Raw genomic sequence first — 20308 nt, 5'->3', positions numbered from 1 at the left:
TCAAACAAATAGGCTTTATTAATATTGAATACATAAACCTGGTGCTTATGAATTTCAAACAAATTGGATTTATTGATGATAAATATATAAACCTGGTTATTGTGTATTTAAAACACATTGGGTTTATTAGTACTATTACATAAATCTCATTCTTACTTGTTTCATTTATGTTTGACTGACAAATATGCATCACATTAAGTTTATTAGTTTGTTTATCTTAAAACTGTGTAATCCAAATGGATGGAAATTTTATATGCAATTAAAATACATAAATCTTAAATATTAGGCCTAAATATTTTTTTGAGTGTAGGCTACTGTTAACATTTTGCAAATGCACACAATATTACTGCTTTTCTGTTAAGTAATTGTGTATTTTAAGTAACTCTTTTTTAATTTAGTTATTTCCCACAGTAAGCTACATGTGCGCTATGGCAGAAGGGCACAATGCTCTTTGCATAACTTCACAATTAAAACTGGGGTTCTTGGGAAATCACATAATCTTTTTTTTCAAAGGTATCTGTAATTTCTTTTTTCGTATGGATTACAGGTAGGCTATCAGATTTTACTAATCTCATTATTGTAATCCTGTTACAGCTAGGCTCAGTTTAGTAAGTGTTTTGTCTGTGCTTTCTCCCTCTCTCCTCGCTTTGTCCTCTTTTTGGCACGGCACCTGCCAGTTCCACACTTCTATTCGCCCTTTCATCATCTTTTGATCTTCTCTGTCCTCTTTCTTCTGCTCGTCTGTCACCGCCCGCCCTTTGGCTGCTGTTAGGCAATCAAGAGAAGGTGGCACAAAACTGCCTTGTCGGATGACTACTCCCACTTTCAGTCTTTACTCCCCACCTTCCCCACACATTCCTCCCTGCTACAAAATCAACCTTCTACCAATCTTCCAAGTCCAATCTTCTGTTTCTAACCCCACAGTCTCTGGCTAAATTCTCTTCTCTCTCTCTCTCTCTCTCTCTCTCTCTCTCCTAAATGAGGTCCTAAAACGTCTGCCAGTAGGTCTACCTGCCCTCTTGGTCCCATTACCTTTTTCCACTATTGCTGCTGTGCAGTTGTGGGAAAAGGTAGTAGTCCACTGCATCCGGCTGCTTAGCTCTCCCCTCCCTGCACCGTCCCACTCATTCTCCACCCAGCCTCGGCTCTCTAGTGCTGAAATGATCTTCCCATTTCAGGAAGATCATTTCAGCACCCTGTGATTTGATAGCTAACTCTTTTTTCACGAAATACTTCCCCCTCGCCCATTTCAATCACTCCACCATACTTGCTATAATATGATCCTGTCTCGAACTAAAAAACACTTTTCTGTCATACATTAGGGCCACATGAATACTTTGTTAACCTGCCGTTCATTCCTTCACCCCTTAGTATTGATGCTTGTCATGCTAATGATCTACAAATTTAAGCTTAATATGCTACTCTTGCAATCATTTTAAGTCGTCCCTGATGAGAGCTTCTGTCTTGCAGGATAGGCCTACATGAAATCAGTCGAGATCGGCGGTGACAAGATCTCGAATGAGAGGTGTTTTGAGCAGCACTTTCGACATATCTGAAAACGCCTATATTGGTCAAAATACGAATCAAATACTAACATTCACACTTTAGAAAATAATGTTGGAATAATTGAATTAATACGTAATGATACTTGTGGCGAAGAAACGCTTGGAAATTATTTCAACAGCACATAATGATTTGGCGTAAGTGCGGATCGAGTAAAAACTACATTTACTTGCTTTCCCAACATGGCTACCGATGGGACGTAGAATTTTTGTTTTAGGGGATAACATAACGGATTATTGTCCTATTTGGACCACCCGAGAGCTATTAGCCTCGTAGAAAAAAAAACACTATACTAACGATACTAATTTGTCGAGCAAGCCAAATTGTTTTCTCGAATAACTGGGAAATGTATCGTCGCGGAGCGGGAAAGAGGGACCACAACAACAAACCGGTGAAGAAGGATGTGAGTGACAGCGATAAATATGCCGACCTCTTGGTGTTCGGCTATGCCTGCAAGCTGTTCCGAGACGACGAAAGGGCTCTTTTCCACGAACATGGCAAGCATCTTATCCCATGGATGGGGGACAAGAACATCATGATTGATAGGTCGGTTGAAAAAACTTAGACGGAATCGTTATCCTAACCATCTGTCCTATTGCCTGTTTGAAGGAACCACTCGGAGTTTGTTTTGCAGAAACTTGAAAATTCTAACTGCAGCACACGACGAATAGTTTATTTCTTGCCTGCTATCTTGTCTTTGGACGTCCTGAACGACAAATAAAGGGTATCTGAAATCTCTAGAATACCATGCCAAGATGCTAATCCCAGTCAGTCCCTGCCAACATCAGCTATGATGCTTTGAATGCCATCTCTATCACTCTATCATTGAAGCAGTTAACCTAACTCGATTAAAGGCCATTATACACCAGACCAGAGTGACAGGTATGAAGCTGTTTAGCTTTCATAACCTTCAAGACACCCAAGGTTAGCTTTGGAGTGGGCTTTGCGTCTTGGCATGTTGGAAGAATTTCCTCTGGAAACTTTTACCCCAGGCTTACTTTATAACAGAATTATGTGGCAATACAAAATATTGTGTAATGCATAAGCTGATTCACTCTTTTACACCCCTGGAGACCTATTTGTCCTTTTCAAATTGGCTTTCGCCTGTAGGCCTTTGTTTACCCAAAGCAAATTTCCTGGGATTTTATTTTGCTTTGTTGATGTCCCCAGGGCCAGAGCAAATTCTAACCAAACCTAAAGTTACTGCAGATAGGGTGATTCACTCTTCATATGTCAAACTGGGAGGTTCTACTTTAAGCAAAAGGTCAGTTATTTCCAAAATGCTTTCAGCCTTCAAACAAAATGTTGCTGCAGGTATTGGAGCAATGTCTTGTTGGCACTTATCCAGTATGGACAAAACCTCTTTGGAAACACACTTACTTGAACTGTGAAGGATGTGGCTGTCTTGACGCACTAGTTCCTTCATGTTCATTGTACTGAATCACCTTGATCTGCATTGACCCAAGTCGTGTTTCATTTGTACGCCCTATGTATGTATGTCTTTATCACATAACCCAGTTCTTTCCCCAGCAAGGTAGGCTAAGGGGTCCTGCCAAAACCCCGAATGCCAACCCCAGCACCCCATTTCTTTGTCTCCATGAAGAAACTGCAACTGAGAGGTGGCGTAGAGGAACGAACGCAGGAAAATGTCGTCCATTTGGGTTCTTACGGATAGGTATTTATGTGCTCGGGTTTGTGTGAATGTAACTCTCTTTGCAGATGTAGAAGTAATGATGAGTGTTACAGGGGGAAATTGAACCCTGTAAGGTAAGAGGCGAGCTGTTTTGTTTGTTTTTCTTTTCTTTTTCTGTTGATGTAGGGTTCTTGGTTTGTAAGAATTGTCCAGAAATGAAGTAGCAGCTGTGAGCTTGCAAGGTAACTTAATAGCACTGTTGAGGATTAAGCCTAGGGAGTTTTTTTAGGGTGTTGTTATGTTGTCAGTATTTTGAGAAAATTTCTCAAGCTCCAGTATTTTACAAGTACACTCCCTCATGACAGACTTGTGACAGAGGTAGCACATTTTTGATGTTTTAAATTTTGGGTTTAAGCCCTCCTCCCTCGTGTGGTAAGTAGGTCCATGTTGTGTATAAAACGCTCTGTTGGCTTCCTTCTCTCTAACCTTTCTCTTCGTCCAACAGATACGATGGCCGTGGTCACTTACATGACCTTTCAGAGTATGATAGCGGGTCATGGAACACGTCCTACCAGCTGTCGGAGGAAGAGGCCAGGATTGAGGCGCTGTGTGATGAAGAGAGGTACCTGGCCATGCACACTGACCTGCTGGAAGAGGAGGCCAGACAAGGTGGGCAGGCTGCTGGCTCTGACATTCAGCTCAGCTGTGTTTGTTTGTCATGTACTTGGCTAGTGATTTGGCTGCTAGGTTTTTCAAAAGGAGTCTAGAGCACTAAGTTTGTCTTTAGTTCACTGCAAGTCACTGTGACAAAATACAAGATTTTGTTATTGAGAAACCTGGCCTTGACCAAGCTGAAATATAGAGGCTTATCACAATGTTAACCATGAAATTTGTTTTGTCACTAACACATCTATCCTTTCCAAATGTAATCCTCACGGAGCATGTAAATAGAGACAAAAACACAAGCAAATCTTGTTTTGCTATTGATATTTTTATGATTTTTAGTACAGGCATAGCTATAAGGTTTGTCCTGGCTCAAAAATTGCTTAGGTGGAGCCTCAGCGCGGCCGACCTGGCTTTGTCATTGTGGCCAATTTAACACCCAGCTCCTTCTATTCCAATTGTATGCCTATGATTTGTCTGTTGTGGCTTGACTCGCAATTACAATTTGCCTTTAGTGGGTCATGCAGAGCATCCTAACCCAGCTGCTGTGCCCCCCGCTCACATCATACAGATATCATCAGCACATCATATACAGTAGATAGCCTATATACAGTATACATGGTAGCTTAAGATTCTTGGCCTTCCATTCATATTACTTTTATTACAGTCCTGAGGGGTATTGCTCATTTTATGCGCCTTATTTACCATTTGAAAACAGTGTTAAAAATTTTATTGAGTCCATCCACAGCTGGGTCCCTACACATACCCCTTTGCAATGACTGTCCAAATTGAGTTACGGTGCATCCAAATTCCTTTCAGTGTCCTTGAGTTGTCTCTAAAACTTGATTGGGGTCCCCCTTGTACCAGTTCAATTGATTGGACATGCTTTAGAATGAAACACATACAGTATTTCAATATTAGGTCTCACAGATGACAATGCATGTCAGAACAGAAACTTTATCATGACGGCCAAGGACTGACATGATTATCCATAGAATTCAGAGACAGAATTGTGAAGAGGTATAGATCTGAGGAAGGGTATGAAACAATTTATAAAGTGTTGGGAGTTCACAGGAGCACAGTAGGCTTCATCATTAGGAAATGGAAAAAATATGGAACGACTCTTCCCAGAGCTCATTGTCCGACCAAACAGACTTCTTCCCCAAGCAAGTGGGGAAGAAGGACCTTGGTTAGGAAAGTGACCAAGAACGCAATGACCACTCTGACAGAGTTCCTCTAATCATCACCCATATAACACCGCCCCTACGTGAAGCATGGTGGTGGCAGCATCATGCAGTGGGGGTGCTTTTCAGTGCCAGGGGCTGGGAGACTTGTAAGGGCAGAGGGAACAATGAATGGAGCCAAAAACTTGAGGAGAACCTGCTTCAGACTGCCTTGGATTGGGGTGACGATTTATGTTCCAAACAGGACAATGACCCTAAGCATCAAGTCCATCAACACTTGAATGGCTTCAGAGCAAGCATGTGAAAGTTCTTGAGTGACCGAGCTACAAAATGAGAAAAAAAACAAGGGGGTTGAATACTTGCTGAATTGCACATTCATTTAGCTGCAGTTGCCCGCCACAGCTGGGAAATTGGCCTTACAGCTAGAGAAATGTAAAATGTAAATGTAAAAGTGAAATTCTTTATCTGGGTGTATTCCTCAGCCAAAAAATTACTATTGCAATTACAGTGCAGTTGTCTATATATAATCATATACATATCCAGATAAAAGCCATTTTAGAACTGCAACACCAACTGAAAATGATGCTGAAAAGGGCCCTGGGGACCTTGGTCTCAGAACCCAAATCACCCCACATGTACTAAAAATATGCAGGAAAGAGGGACATGAATACGGTGTACATCAAACCTTCAGGTACAGAGTAATATGGCCTAGTTTAGGCAGATAATTTTGAAATGGAAAACGTGTAGGATTCCTGCATAGATTATACATATTACAGTTTTGTCTAGTGTGCCATTAACAAGACAAAGACAAATGGACTTAAAGTTGACTATTTTATGTTAATTAGGCTCATAGTGTCAGTCCACTTCATGTGGCAAATGCAGAGATAGAAGATTATAAAGCCCGACATATCCATTGAATGTATCAGTGAGTGGATAAGCAAGGCTGTGAGTAGCTTTATGGGGTGGATATTATCATATTATTATGTTGTTAGTGTACAGTCTCGCTGGATTGGTATTAAAAGATTCATTCTCTTCTCTGACAGTCAGTGGTTGAATGGCTGATAATGTATTGTCCACTGGAAGTGTTGATATTGTTTAATCACAGACCTCTGTTCTCTTCTCATCTGACACTTCTTATGTAGACTAATACTTAGGCTAATATAAATCTGTGCTATCTATGCTAATGAACAAACACCAACCATTGTTGTTACAGCGCTCATGTCCCGGCTTTTTAATACAATCAGACTAGACGGTCTGTTTCAGAAGGAATCTTCAACAAAGTAACATTGTCTTGTAAGCCACTTTGAGCTTTGCATTCATTCAAAAAATATCACACTGACTATGAGCATGAGAGATTCTATTTCTATGGAAATCACTGTAGACTTTCATCTAGGATACTTGCTTCCCAGTCATTGTACATTATAATGAAACAGGCTGTTTTGATGACAAAGCACCCTTCTGAAAGACAGAGTTAATGACTGTAATTGAATTAATAAGCCACAGTTTTAGGTAAAATATGGTGTCTTATGGCCAAACTGACAGGACAGAATGAGTTGGCCGATGATTTGTGTTACACTCACACTGCTACTACTTCTACACACACACACACACACACACACTCGGTTCATCCCCCAGGCTGGTTTGCCCTTGAATTTGGAGGCCTGACCCCATTCACTCAGGCTATTACCCATCTGTCCACTGAAGGGACAGGAAGGAAACATTAGAAATATTGATAATGTTAGTGGGAATTTTGTCCTTCCTTTAATAAAGATATAGTTTGTCATGAATTTCAATAGAAAAAGGGTGGTATCTGGGGTAAAGTAACCAGTATGTCTTCTATCTGTCCTGTCTGTTGTTCACTTGTACTGTGACCTGCCATAATCTGGAATAGAGCCATTCATATTCTCATACACTCTGGGTTCTTAATTGTAACAATAACTATATTATTAATATTATTAGAGAAAGTAAGCACATTTCATATTTGGCTGTTATTATAGTAAGTTAAACAGGGCTACACCGAATGTGAAACTAATGGTGAATTTGTGTAATTCTACTGAACTAAATAGAATGATCAACAATATAAGGGTGTATAATAACTATAGACCAGTTTCAATTATTAGTACTAATAGCCTACTATTAATACTGTTTCTAAAACTTTTGAGAAGCAAATTTTTTATCTGTTATCTCGGTACATTAATGATTTCAACATTTTATCTCGATCCCAATCTAGCTTCAGACCAAATTTCTCCACTGCTACTGCTCTCCTCAAATGTACCAGTGATGTGTCTATGTCCTTTGATAAGGGTCAGTTCACTGGTGCAATCTTAATTGATCTTACCAAGGCATTTGATATGGTTGATCACTACCTCCTCCTTAATAAGCTCTATTCCATTGATGTATCTCAACATGCTTTACTTTGGTTTAATACATATCTCCATAACTCTACTCATCTACTTTGGAGCCACTCTTTTTTTTTTTTTGATAATGATCTTCCGCCAATTTGTTCAGACTGTCATATCCATTTATATGCTGATGACACTGGTATTTCTACATCTAATTCCGATATACCACAAATTCAAAGTTCACTGCAATCTGATTCTGATGCTGTAAAAAAATGGTTTCTCAATAACAAACTTTTATTGAACAAAAAGGTCTGTAGTATGTTGTTTGGTACTAGATATAATCTTACTTATACATGCAATGATCTGTATATTATTTTCTATGATGGGCCACCACTTGAGAAAGTTGATGCCTTTCAATATTTGGGTCTCTGGATTGATTCTGAACTTTCCTTTAGGCCCCATATTGATTTTGTTACCAAAAAAATAATTGCAGTCTGAGTACACTATATAACTCAATAAATTGTTTCACTTTTCAGCTAAGAAAAAATAATTGTTTCTCAGTATTACCTAGACTTGATTATGCAGATATTGTTTATCAAAATACCTCTGAAACACATCTGCCTCCTCTAAATGTAGTTTATAATAGTTTGTGCAGATTTGTTTTGAGGTGTCCTTATCAAACCATCATTGCTTTATGTATGAATCACTAAATTGGTTACCACTAAATTCCAGAAGGCATTTTCACTGGTTGCAATTTATTTTTAAATGTATTTATTGTAATTATCCTTTTTTATTTAAGACAATAATTAGTTCCATATACAGTAGATCCTCATACACACTGAGACATGCTCAATATCCTCTTTTTATGTCCCCCAAATTTCTAAAGAAATTGGGTGTTTGGCCTTTAAATTTAAAGCCCCATCTGATTGGAATAACATGCCTAATTCTCTCTAATCCATTACTTATTTTCGCTTCTTTAGGACGTCACTAGTTGCTCCTCTTAAAACAACCTGTTCTTGTTTTCAATTGTGCTACCGTTGCATTTGTACACGTTTGTGCAGGCATTCATATGTCTTTTTTATGTGCTTATGCATGAAAATACACATGTATTTTTGGAGATGTAAGTATGCATTTATTCTTGTATACTTCTGCTGTTTATGTAATTTAATCACCTTATCACAGTTGTTATATATTGTGTATAATAGGTTCTTGTTCTTATTTTATTTTCCTTATTGTCATCTAGCCCATTATCTGTTATCTGTTGATATAGTATGCATCCTTGTGCAGGTGGTGTGGGGTGAGGGAGGGTTGGGGGTTGGAGAGGGTGAGGGAGCCTTTGTATTTGTATGTGTTTATGTGTAGTTGCAATTTTCGCTTTGTTGTATTGTTAATGTATTTGTGTTTCGAGGACCTGCTTGAAAACGAGATGATTCATCTCAAGGGGTTTATCCTTTCAATAAAGTTCAATACATGTATTTTTGTCCCCCTACAGAGGAGGAGTACAAGCGTCTGAGTGAGGCCCTGGCTGATGAAGGCACCTACAACGCAGTAGCCTTCAGATACAGTGCGGACTACTATGACCCGTCCCAACCGACTGAGGAGGAGGATGCTAACAAGGAGGCTGGTGAGAACACACACCAACACCCTCTAAAACTCACCTAGGGAGGCACACAGTCAGTCACTCTCATAAACAAACATACGGAGTCAGCAGTCAGTCACACTCTCACACCTACAGAATCAGACAGACGGACGTTAGTCTATCAATCAGTCACACACATTCACAAATACTCATGGAGTCGGGCAGTCAATCACACGTACTCAGTAACACAGACACACACTCTTTAGGTGAGCCGAGCATGTCAAAACCAGGAAAGTAATCTGCAAAGATGAATTTTCCCAGCACTGTGAGAGATTTCTTGACACTTTTAACAAAATGCACTAGTGTAATTGACGTCACGGATATCAATAATCGCCCTTCTTTATTTTTTTATTTTACATGTTATTCTTCCATTTTAATCACATTGAGTCAAATCAAAGAATAGATTATCAAAGCTGTGGAGAACATTTTTATTTTACTTTATTTCTGAGGAAATAGTGAGCAAAATGTCAAGGGTTCCCTGTAATATTGATCAGCACTGTATGCCTCCCAGCTCCTATAACTGAGATTAAAGTATCTCTGACCTGCCTTTTAGAGGAGAGATGTAGTGGATGATCTTTTCATGCGTTTGCTAATGTCAGACACTCACTGGTGGAGAGACTTGTATGTCAGCTTCAGTGAGAATGCTGTGATTAATTCTTTAGCACGGCAGACTCCCCGTTGTAAATAGTGTTATGACACCAGAATTTCGACTTCACTACCAATACTAAGTTTAATATCTAAAAAGTCTATACTACTATGATACCACAGCCACTGTACTTTAACCAACAGCACCATGGAGAGGACCATAACATCAACATCAATAACTTAAATAACTTTATATTCAACTCTGCAATGATAACAAATAACAAAGTAAATATATCTAGGACTTAAACAAAACTGTGCAATCATGTCTTATAAGAATAGATTTCTGATGGGTGGTTGAGTTGGCTAAGGCACATACTGTCTATCCCCCATGGCCTGTGTTCAAAGTCCAGCCTAGGACCTCTTCATAACTCTCATAACCATTTCATAACTCTCTCATTCCCATCTTTCCTGTATCTCTCCACTGTGTACTGTAAAATAAAATGGGCAAAAAATATCTTTAAAAAAAAATAAAGGATTTTTGAGAAGTATGGTGCATAATTTGTGACTTCCAACTAGAACAGCATAAAACAAGTCAATTAGCAGAACACAGCATTAGTGTGCAGCCAGCTTTGGCTTTGATGTTACAGAATTAGTATGCCTGCTTCTAAGTAACAAAAATGATACAAGGAGTAGGGGTGTAACAAAATTAGATTTTCACTGTACAAATATTACCCTTTTTCCCGTAAATTTTATTTACTATGATCCTACTATGACCCACAAAACCTCACAAAGGCTCAAAAATGGATTCCAGTGCCCTGGAACCAAACCCCTCTTTACTCACAACAAACTCAAACCCGTTTCCCAACTGGTACCTACTGCTTTGTGTTTAGTAATACTACCTTAGCATCTACACTGCTAACTCTGCTAGTTTAGTCTCTACCTGTACACACTCCACACAGTCCCATCCTCACCACCCCATTCAATACATTTGCATGCTACACTTGCCAAACACACTCAACTCCATGGAAACTAATTTCACACATCTGATTACTCACATTCCTTTAGAGCAATAGAGTGATGAAATACACACAGTTTCTGGACATGAAACGTGGTATATGTCTGTAGATGAACTGAAAGCATTCATTGCTATTTTGTATTTCTGTGGAATATATGGTGGTATAAACATGGATATTGATAGCTACTGGTCAAAACAGTTTGAACAGACTTCTTTAAGACAAACCAGGCTAAGGACCCACTTCAGAGAAATCCTGCGAGAGTTTTTGTTGACTGTGGGTTGACTGTGTGTTGACTGTGGGTTGGAGGCAAGTCAGAGCATATTCCAACAAGGGTTTAATGCAGGGGTATTCAACCGTGTGCCATGGAGGGCCAAGTTTACGCATGTCAGTCACTGAGATGCTTTGATTATTCACTCGTGTTACCACACTTGACTTGGGCAGCTTTGTAGCAACTTCACCACTGGGGTTTTTGATATGTCGCTTGGGTCTTTGACAGCTCTGTAAACGAAATAGTTCCATGTTTCGCCCGTGGCACCAGTTTTGTCAACCAGTTAAAGTGGTTCCACTTCAAAACGTGGTGGACTGTTTGACGCTGTATCCAGGTTTTCAGCTATTTGACAGAATTTTGTGCTGACTACTGCAGTCCACTGTCAAGAGCAAACTCTGTCTATTCCATTCCTTCTTCCATTTCTTCTTCTTTTAACCATTCCAATCCACATGCCATTTGCAGGTATATGCCATCTGGAAGTGACGTTGAAATGAAATTTCAGCCTGCAGAACACATAGTGAAAGTATTGAACGTTTATAAAATGAAATATTGAATTCAATCTTTCGCAACAATATCACAGTAGTTTCAAATTTTTTGTTACCATGACAACACTATTTGTAATTTTTAAACCCTTCAATTGTAGAATAGGAAACTTTTCACCATTAGTGTTAAGAGGGTTGACTTGCTGTGAAGTACACCATTGAGTGTGGTTGTCATCCACCCACCACTGAGCACTTTATGTTTACACACACACACACACACACACACACACACACACACTCACACACACTCACACACTCACACACACACACAAAATGGTAGCCAAACACAAAACCAACTAATAACCTTTGTTTGATTGTTATCACAGCACCTGTCCTTGCTTGCAGTGTTCTTTTCAGAACTTAAGGAGACTGTAGTACTTTTAGAAATATTAGCTCTCAAGAAGTAAGCGGAGTATATTTATTTTGAGGCTAACTGTGAATGTCTAGTCATGATGGTCAGACGTCTTGATATATGTACACTTTGAGCATTGAATGGCTTCTTAATTATGATAGCTCTTGCCAGGCTTCTCTCTTGCTCTGTAGGACTGACCTTGCACTAAATTGGCCAGTCATTTATCAGAGAGAACGTACGGTTCAGTTTGGGGTGTTGACAAAGCCACAAATCGGGCCCATATATCAGACTAGTCACTGTCACAGCCAGGACCACAAGTCTCTGTCCTGCGTCTGTCCTCTGCCGGCCCAGCCAAGGTATTCTTTCCCCAGGCAGCCAGACACCTTGCCAGTCTGCCTTTAGTGTGCACGTTGTCAGAAAAAGAATTAACCGTGTACCTGCAGCTTCAAATATTAGATGTGGAGATTGCTGGCCTCATTTAGTCCCACCCTGTGCCCAGATACGTAGGCAGACTAGATGCCTCTCCCTGGGCAGATGGTAGAGCTATGTCCACAGTACGAAAACACCTGCCAAGTGGCACATGCCAGTAAAATTTCTAACATGACGAGAGAAAGAGCGCTGCGTGGGTTCTTCTGTATCTCCAATGGGCAAACGCATATGATCAGGTGGTTTTCGGGAATGGGCATTAAATAATACAAACAAAAAATAGCAAGGTCCCTCTAAAGATGTTTAAGAGAGAGGCTTAATGTGGATGACAGTCTTGTAAAAATGTCTGAGGCACTCTGATTAGGTGGAAAACAATTAAAAGAAAACACCAAGGTGGAAAATTATTGTAATATTATTGAAAACATACTGAGATTACTGCCATCATAGATTACTGTTGTGCAATGCAAATGTCAGTTTGTTTATTTGGTTGTTATAAAGCATACAACAGTTATAAAGCAGCTAATTAACTGGCTGGCTAACTAAGCCATTGCCTGGTCCTAACCACTCTGACCCGAGTCTGGGGACTTTCTTTGATGTTGCTTACAGTGCTAACATCACTATTGAGGAGGCAGGTGTTGTTGCGATTGAAGCATTTTCTTTCTGATTCATTCTGTCACTCAGTGATTTAAGCCCCCGTTGTCTGCAAAATGTACAATGATTACCCCAGCAGCCACTCAGCTGATGTCAAGAGAGAAAATGTCAAAGAATGCGAATGTTACAGCTGATTCAATTTGTAAAAGTTTATGCAGACTGTGTGGGCAGAAATGTCACTTTAAGTAACAGACGAGAAAGCAAGGGAGGGCTTGGGAGGTGGTGTGAAACTTTTCAATAATTGCATTGAAGACCAATGACCCAATGGAAGGCTGACAAACCACTGGGACGCTGGGATCGATTCCTGTAGCCAGGCCTTAATATTAATTAAAGCAAGACCCAACAACAGCTCAGTCTAACATAGATACCCATTGGGACAGATAGATTTGACATAGCCCTACTGTAGCCCATAACCTAAAACCTGATATGCATTCAGACCACTACTACCTCTAGAAGGGAAACACTTAAAGAACTTGTACAAAACTGAGAACGTCACCTGTGCTAATACAGTGAGACAGTGTGGAAAAAAGAATAGCCCCTATATATTCAGACATGAGACATACTGTATACACCTGCAACTCTGTCTAGACTGACACATATCAGTTGTAATCTTAACTTTTCCATTGACCCTATAGAACCTCTCATACTTTATGAATATGTGCAAGACAAGCGACCAAGTCAGCTGTTCAGTCAAATGTAGCCTATGTAATTTCACTATGTGAAATAGCATTTTTTAATAGAAGACTTAAGGTGGATGGGTGTATCCAATATGACACACCCGATATTTATAATATAGTAATGATTTTACAATAAAAACTCAATAACTTATTGATTATTCACATATTTTGCGGATGGTGAATGAACAACCCATAGCTGTTCAGTCAAATGCATAATTTCACTGAATCAACATTTGATGAAGATTTTGACCAAACGGCTAGAGGTAGTTGGCTTGTCATGCACATATGGCATGAATAATGCGATCTCGGTTGTGGTACAGAGCTGTGACTGAGTGATGTGTTTAATATTCAGCAATCCGGGCTACTGTGTTAGCCATTTGATGGTTAGGCAGCGGTTGTTGCTTTAATCTGGGTTGTTGACAGTAGATGGGAGTCCCTGCAGTCTGGGCACGCTGAGTATTTTATGTAAAATGAGTGAGTTTGCTTCTGAATGGGGTTAGTTTTATAATCTCAGCAATATGGGTATTAAATTGGCCACCCCAGACCATATCAATGAGTATCTTTGAATGACAACGAAGTGAAATGCAAATTGTGCGAGAGTAAGTTATACCATAAGTCAACAACAACAATGCACTTGCATTTAAAAGCAAAGCATCCAGCCATCCATAGCTAGCTTTGCTAAGGCAACCTGCGGGTGCCAAATTTAATCAACACAAACAGCTGCATCCATTAGGTGCAACAACCATTGGGTGTAACAAAATGGAAAAGGCATATAGGCTTTGTTCCATAGCTGCCCAGATAGCTGCTATGTCTTAGATTAATGGGCATCACTGTGCAGCCTCCCTACAGTGAAACACACTGAATATAATGTTAATCTAGTTTCCAATGGCCTGTACCATGATTATCTTATGCAGAGAGAGGTAGATGATCGAGGAAGGGTGGAAGTATTTTACTGTGTTCTGGTGTGTTTTGTGGATGGAATGGTGGAAGGCATGTGGTGCTGTTGTAAACAAATGTGACATGATCTCCCAGTCCTTGGAAAGGATGAGGAGCTCAAATGAATCTTTGAATTTTGCTAGCCATCTGATTCCTTTCCACTGTTGTCTCATCCAGACAGTGTTTTTTTTATGACTTATGAGAATTAATTCCACACTTTCATTTGTCTGAATTTGTCTCCAAATGCACAGAAGAAGTAGAGCCAGAGGATAGCGAGGAACCGTTCGTAGCCCCCCCGGGGCTGGCCATCCCTCCCGATGTGGAGCTGGTGAGTGTTGATATCCTACTGCTTCCTGCTCATATACAGCCACATCAAAATGTTCAGTTCCACAGTTTATGTGTATGTGTCTATGTATGATATTCTTTGATTTTCTTTTATGAACTATTGACCACATTTCATTGTAATTTCAAACAAAACCATTGTCGTTGAGAATTTTTTTTGGCAGAAAATGACAACTGATCAAAATACAAAAACAAAAAATGCACAATCTCATTATACATTGAGTAATGCAAACTGAACAAGCTTCAGGCCTGATGGTCGGTGCAGACTAACCTTCTACTCACGTGGAATAATTAGAATGTCACAATAAATAGCAAATGTTGATGTTGATGTCAGGAGAGGTGTCGTATTTTGCCAGAGAAAGCAGACATGGTTATATTTCTGCAAAAGTCAGGAGAAGAGTTTGAGTTGAAGTTTACAAGTTTGTACTTGGTATTTCTGTAACTGTTATTTATTGTAGTTGGCTTAGGTTTTATTTATTATATAAATTTGTTAATAGTGTTTTCTATTATTATTTTATTATATTATTTATAAATATAATTTAAACAGTTAAGAGTTAATATATTGTTCAAATTCTTTGCCTTTGCAATAAAAACGTTGTTCTTTAATGTTATCGTTTGCGCTATATTTTAAAGAAGGTATCATTTCAGGTACTGTTTAGGCACTGGTACCATTTTAAAAGTATTGTTTTAGCACAGGTATTGTAACATTTCTGCTTTTTGAACCAGTACCTTGCACACCTTGCTGAATGTCACTTCTGCATAGTGAGAGTGGGTACAACATGACTGCCGCCCTGCTGGTTGGAGTGCTGTTTAGCAACCAAAAATAGAACATAGGAAAATCTCATTGAAAACGATTCTAAATCACATTTCACAGCACCAAATGATCTTTTTTTTTCCTTTTCGGTGGCATTGGCGCTCACCAATTATGCTTTAGCAACCGCTAAGAAGTTCTTTGTGCAGGGAAAACCTTGCCTAATTTTCCACGTCGGTATGTTCGGCAAATGTATTCCGTCAGTGCAGTCCAGTGTGTGTGTTCCTTTAATTTTTGAAACTGAATGACTTTGGCGACCCCTTGAGTCCCATTACATCACTGTTGTAAAGACGAGGGTTGTGGCTGTGGGGATGTCTCTTTTTTTTTTAATTGTTGCTTGAACTGTTGCTGCTAAGGACGCTCATTTGTTCATCTTCCATAGCCTACTGAAAAGAAAATAAATTATATTGATATTTTATTAACACTTTTTATATTTATATCAAGGCTTCTGCACACCTGGGGAGCAGGTGAGAGGTGTGTAGGAGAAACTGTAGTCAAGAAAAGAAGGAAAAACTCTCGCACACTGTCCTCTACACTTGTACAGGATGCTTTAATGTTTGGAGGACAGTGTGTGTGAGCTTTTTTTTTATCTTTGGAGAATTATTTTTGTTATTTTATCACCCACTCTAAGTGTGGTTAAAGAATATTACATATTGCCTGTAGTTAAAGATGTTAAACAGTGAGTGATATGTTAACAATGTCTAAAAAAGGTCTAGAAAATTATAGGCTTTTCAAATGAAAATTTTTTGCGTGCCAGATTATATCAGCACAAAACAGCTGTATCCATTAGATGTAACAAGATGAAGGATTTAAATTCAGTTCTTCTTCAGTGCTGCATTTCATGTTTTGAGATAAGAACATTACGTTTTTTTAATAATTTGTCAATAGATGGTATGTAAATAAATTATATTGCAAGTTTTTTTTGCAACGATTTCCACTTGCTGGATAAAAAAAAAAAAAAGAAAATGCATTGAACCTTCCATTGGCTATTTAGGCCAGCACTCCCAGCCTGCTGTTCTATCTGGTATAGTTGCATCAGATAATCTTCCCTCAGAACCAGGCCAGTCCAGAACCGATACCCTCTCTGACCCTGCCATCCGCTTTCATCTGCCAGCTTCTTATTCATGAGATGAAATGCAGGCTTTTATCTCTCTATGGTTTCTGTTCATACATATACTGCGCTGGCCATGGAAACAGTCAAAATACCCTCATGCACGCATATACAACATGGCTACAGGATGTAAATATAATATTAGTCTCTGCTCTCTGGATTTTGAAAGAATAGCCAGATAGAGCCAAAGAGAATTGAGTCTAACATCAATATTATATTGGTTTAAGATCATTAAAATAACTAGACTAACATTTAATAGCTTGATCCATAAAGGCTTTGTTCCCTTGTCTCTGAATAAACACTTGGTCTGTATGGTGGACCATGTGGATATATTTGACAGTCTCCTGCTCAGACACCGTAAGAATATGGATTTGTCTCTGTGTGTTTGTTAGTTCAAATCAAGTCACCAGTTTGCTCAGATGTCACCTTCACTGTAAAGCTGCACCGCAAGTGGTTTCACTAGGCGGCCACGCTGCCCTCCATTCATTTTTAATGAGAAGTGGCAAACCGCTAGCGAGCAAGCGGGCGGTGCAGTGGGAAAAGTTGAAATCAGTGAACTTTAACCCTGGTAACCAATTAGTGTAAGTTCTCCCCATTGCCAAATATTAATTCCTAGTTCCACATTCTCATCATGGAGGAGAAGCTGATGATCGCTGCGTGAACACAGCGGTATCTCCGTAGATAAATGGCTGCAGCAACAGCAATGATTTTCCTCAGTTGAGCCATGGCAGAGAATAATAAAAATTAGGCCCTTCGTTTTATAGCCTGCTTAATGCGATCCCATCAAAAATCAAGTGGAGACGCATGTGATATGCCCACAAGGTGGATTCTGGAAGGAATTTTGCAGCGGTGCCAGGTGGCCTTGCTGCTTTCTGTCTGGTTCTGCCATTAGGGGGTAGAGAGCATGGAAGCTGTGTCAACAAATGATGGGAAAAGTGAAGTTTGTTCATTACATGTTCTTGCTTGGCACATATAATGAGTATTATATGTTTTCATTTTCACTCTTAGTTTCACTTTTTTTGCATTTTTGTTTTAATAAATTAATTAAAACATGAGTTACACATTGCACATTTTCTCTGCTTCATTCATGACTTTGATTGACATGAAATTTGGTCCACATATCCATATCCACAAAGTTGCTTCTACGATCATCGGTGTATGCCATAGTGGATTTTCCGCCTTTTGGAATTTGAAAATTAACTTTAATTCCCCTAAGGCTTGTAGATTTTTTTTTTTACCTAATCAGCACTTAATCAACACATTTGTTTTACGTAATTAACAGAGTCATCTATTCTACATACAGTATACCATTAAGGGGGTCAGGCAGTGCTGCTGATTCCTTGTAATTGTTATTGATTGGCCCAATGCATGACTGCATTATCTGTGGGCGATGACATCTTTACTGTTGCCTTGAGTCCGATCAAATCCTTGGCTGCAAAGCAATACCAGACTTAGATTAAACTGGTGTCCCAGGGACAGCTAGATGAACACAAGCTGATGATGAACACAAGCTGAAATGGCTTACCATTTGGTGGTTTGAAATGTTAGCTTTGTTTCTATTGGGGTGAAGGTCTGCAGAAAAAATGGGGCTTGTCTGGAGTCTAAAACAAGTTTAAAGTTTAAGACACAAAACCACATTATACTACAAAGTTGTTGATACTGGCTCTTGCACATTCATGGTTGCAGTCCTAACGCATACAGAGATGCGGCCTGTGACTTAATGTGCAAAATGTGATGATATTGACAGAGACATGCTAGCTGTCTGTGGCTTTAAGCCACACTATTTGACATGCATGTTAATCTAGTTGTTAATTTTCCCACTATGCAATCCAGATTTACAAAAACAAAGTGCTTTGTCTTTGCATGGTTTGTGTTGATAATAAAAATAATAATAATGTTTAGCATTTTTCAAAAACATACAAAGTACTCTACAGACAATAAAACAATATTAAATAAAAAACAAGATAATTAATAAAAACAAGATATTTAGAAATGACAGGGCTTAATGGAAATGGTGCTACAATTTCATGCAACAGTAGTGCTTGGGGTGGGTTATTTTAATTTGGGTGTCAAAAGGGTTCCAGTTTTGGTCTCATGTTTATGCAATTGTAATTTGAAGTGTTCCAGCATTTTTCTTGGGACACTTGATCATAACCAACAAATAGCTCTAAAAACTAGAACAACACATTTTGTGTTTTAAAGGGAGATTATATACAGTGTATTCTACTATATATGGATCTCATTGTGGGTCGGTCACTCTGTTCACCACTTTTGGTCACGTGGGTGAAAGTGTATCGCAGGGAGTTAGATTGCAGACTCTCAATTGTGAGACGAGAGTTCGATTCCCGGCAGGTACGCTTTCACAAAATGTAATGTTGCCAGGCTGTTAGACTTAGTCTTGTTTTTTTTTTTTAAATATATTTCTGTTGATTGAATAGAGAGTTAAAACTGCTAGTTGTTGCTTTCTGGGAGGGACAAGAGTAGTACCTTAGTCAAATGTCTCTTCGGGCCTTTAAACTGTAGTGCAACATCTGAGGGTCCTGCCCTGTTCGCTATTCTCATAGTGCTGTCTTTTCCATGCCTCTCAATGTATTTTTAGTGCAAGTGGGATTAAAGGTGAAGTATTCGATGACAACCTCTTTTTTTTTTTACCAGAGGGGATAATGTCTTGTGATTATTAATATTGAATACAAACAAAGGCTTGTTTTTGAGCCTCAAAGTATAGTGTTCTTTTCATCTCTCCGCTGCTGGAAAGCCTTTTATTCAATGTAGCCTTTCAGGGGGCTGACATGCTTTATGAATATTGCACATTAGTTAAGTATTGCTTGGGGTCTTTGGTGCAGCAAAGCTTTTGCCCAACTATAGGTGTCGGGGAGGTTGTGCTCTTTTTGTATATCATAACGCCATAAGAAAGCAGCACATCCTCCTTTTTTCCTAATGGCTGGATTCTTTATCACTGTGTAGAGGCTCCTTGCGTCCCAGGAAGTCCTTGGTGGGTTAGAACACAATAATAGTCTGTTAGTGTTGGACACCCCCAGTTCAGCGCCAGCCTCTAGAAAGGTTATTATCTATTATTCATGGTTTTCATCTTGATGAGAAATGTGTGTTATTTTGGAGATTGCGGCTCTTCTCTGTACTCTCTAGGTAATGACAATGATTCATCATTGAAAGCACACAGGGGAAACAATAATGAATGAATAATGGACCATTTCTTGTTCCACTGATTTCCATCTGTGTGTATTTTCAGTTGAGTTAATGTCATCACACTGAACATGAGAGTGCTTGGCATGAGAGTGCTTCAGAAACAAAATAGCGTGTGTCCTTAGTATGAAGAATCTATCATTTGTAAACTGCTTTGTAGCGTAGTATTCTGTGCACCAGTCAGGCTTACTCACTCTATTCCACTGATGGTTTTTTTTTGTGTGTTTTGGCTTGAGCTTTAAAGTTTATTTTCTACATGGAAAAATTTCCAAAAATTAATACTTTTTCACAAACTAAGCACTTTGTCTTTTTTCATAAATGAAGAAACTAATCATGAAATCAATGTTGTAAGGATAACATAGCCTT

At 39.1% G+C, this 20308-nt stretch overlaps 1 protein-coding gene across 1 annotated transcript; it reads left to right on the top strand.

Annotated features, from left to right (window-relative positions):
• Window positions 1–1752: 1752 nt before the first annotated feature.
• Window positions 1753–19733, top strand: LOC139667689 (splicing factor, suppressor of white-apricot homolog; the record flags this gene model as incomplete). Its single annotated transcript, XM_071547178.1, has 5 exons — window positions 1753–2109; window positions 3702–3865; window positions 8878–9009; window positions 14729–14805; window positions 19706–19733. Coding segments are annotated over exons 1-5 (601 nt in total), but the record flags the coding sequence as incomplete, so codon positions are not given.
• Window positions 19734–20308: the final 575 nt, after the last annotated feature.

Source organism: Centroberyx affinis, unplaced genomic scaffold (assembly GCF_046629955.1).
Source record: "Centroberyx affinis isolate AG114_WGS23_722 - 3 ecotype Tasmania unplaced genomic scaffold, CSIRO-AGI_Caff_v1 ptg005703l_1, whole genome shotgun sequence".
In the NCBI taxonomy this organism is placed as follows: domain Eukaryota; kingdom Metazoa; phylum Chordata; class Actinopteri; order Beryciformes; family Berycidae; genus Centroberyx; species Centroberyx affinis.
Note: the sequence above shows the minus strand (reverse complement) of the source record. Positions and strands in the feature narration are given on the sequence as shown.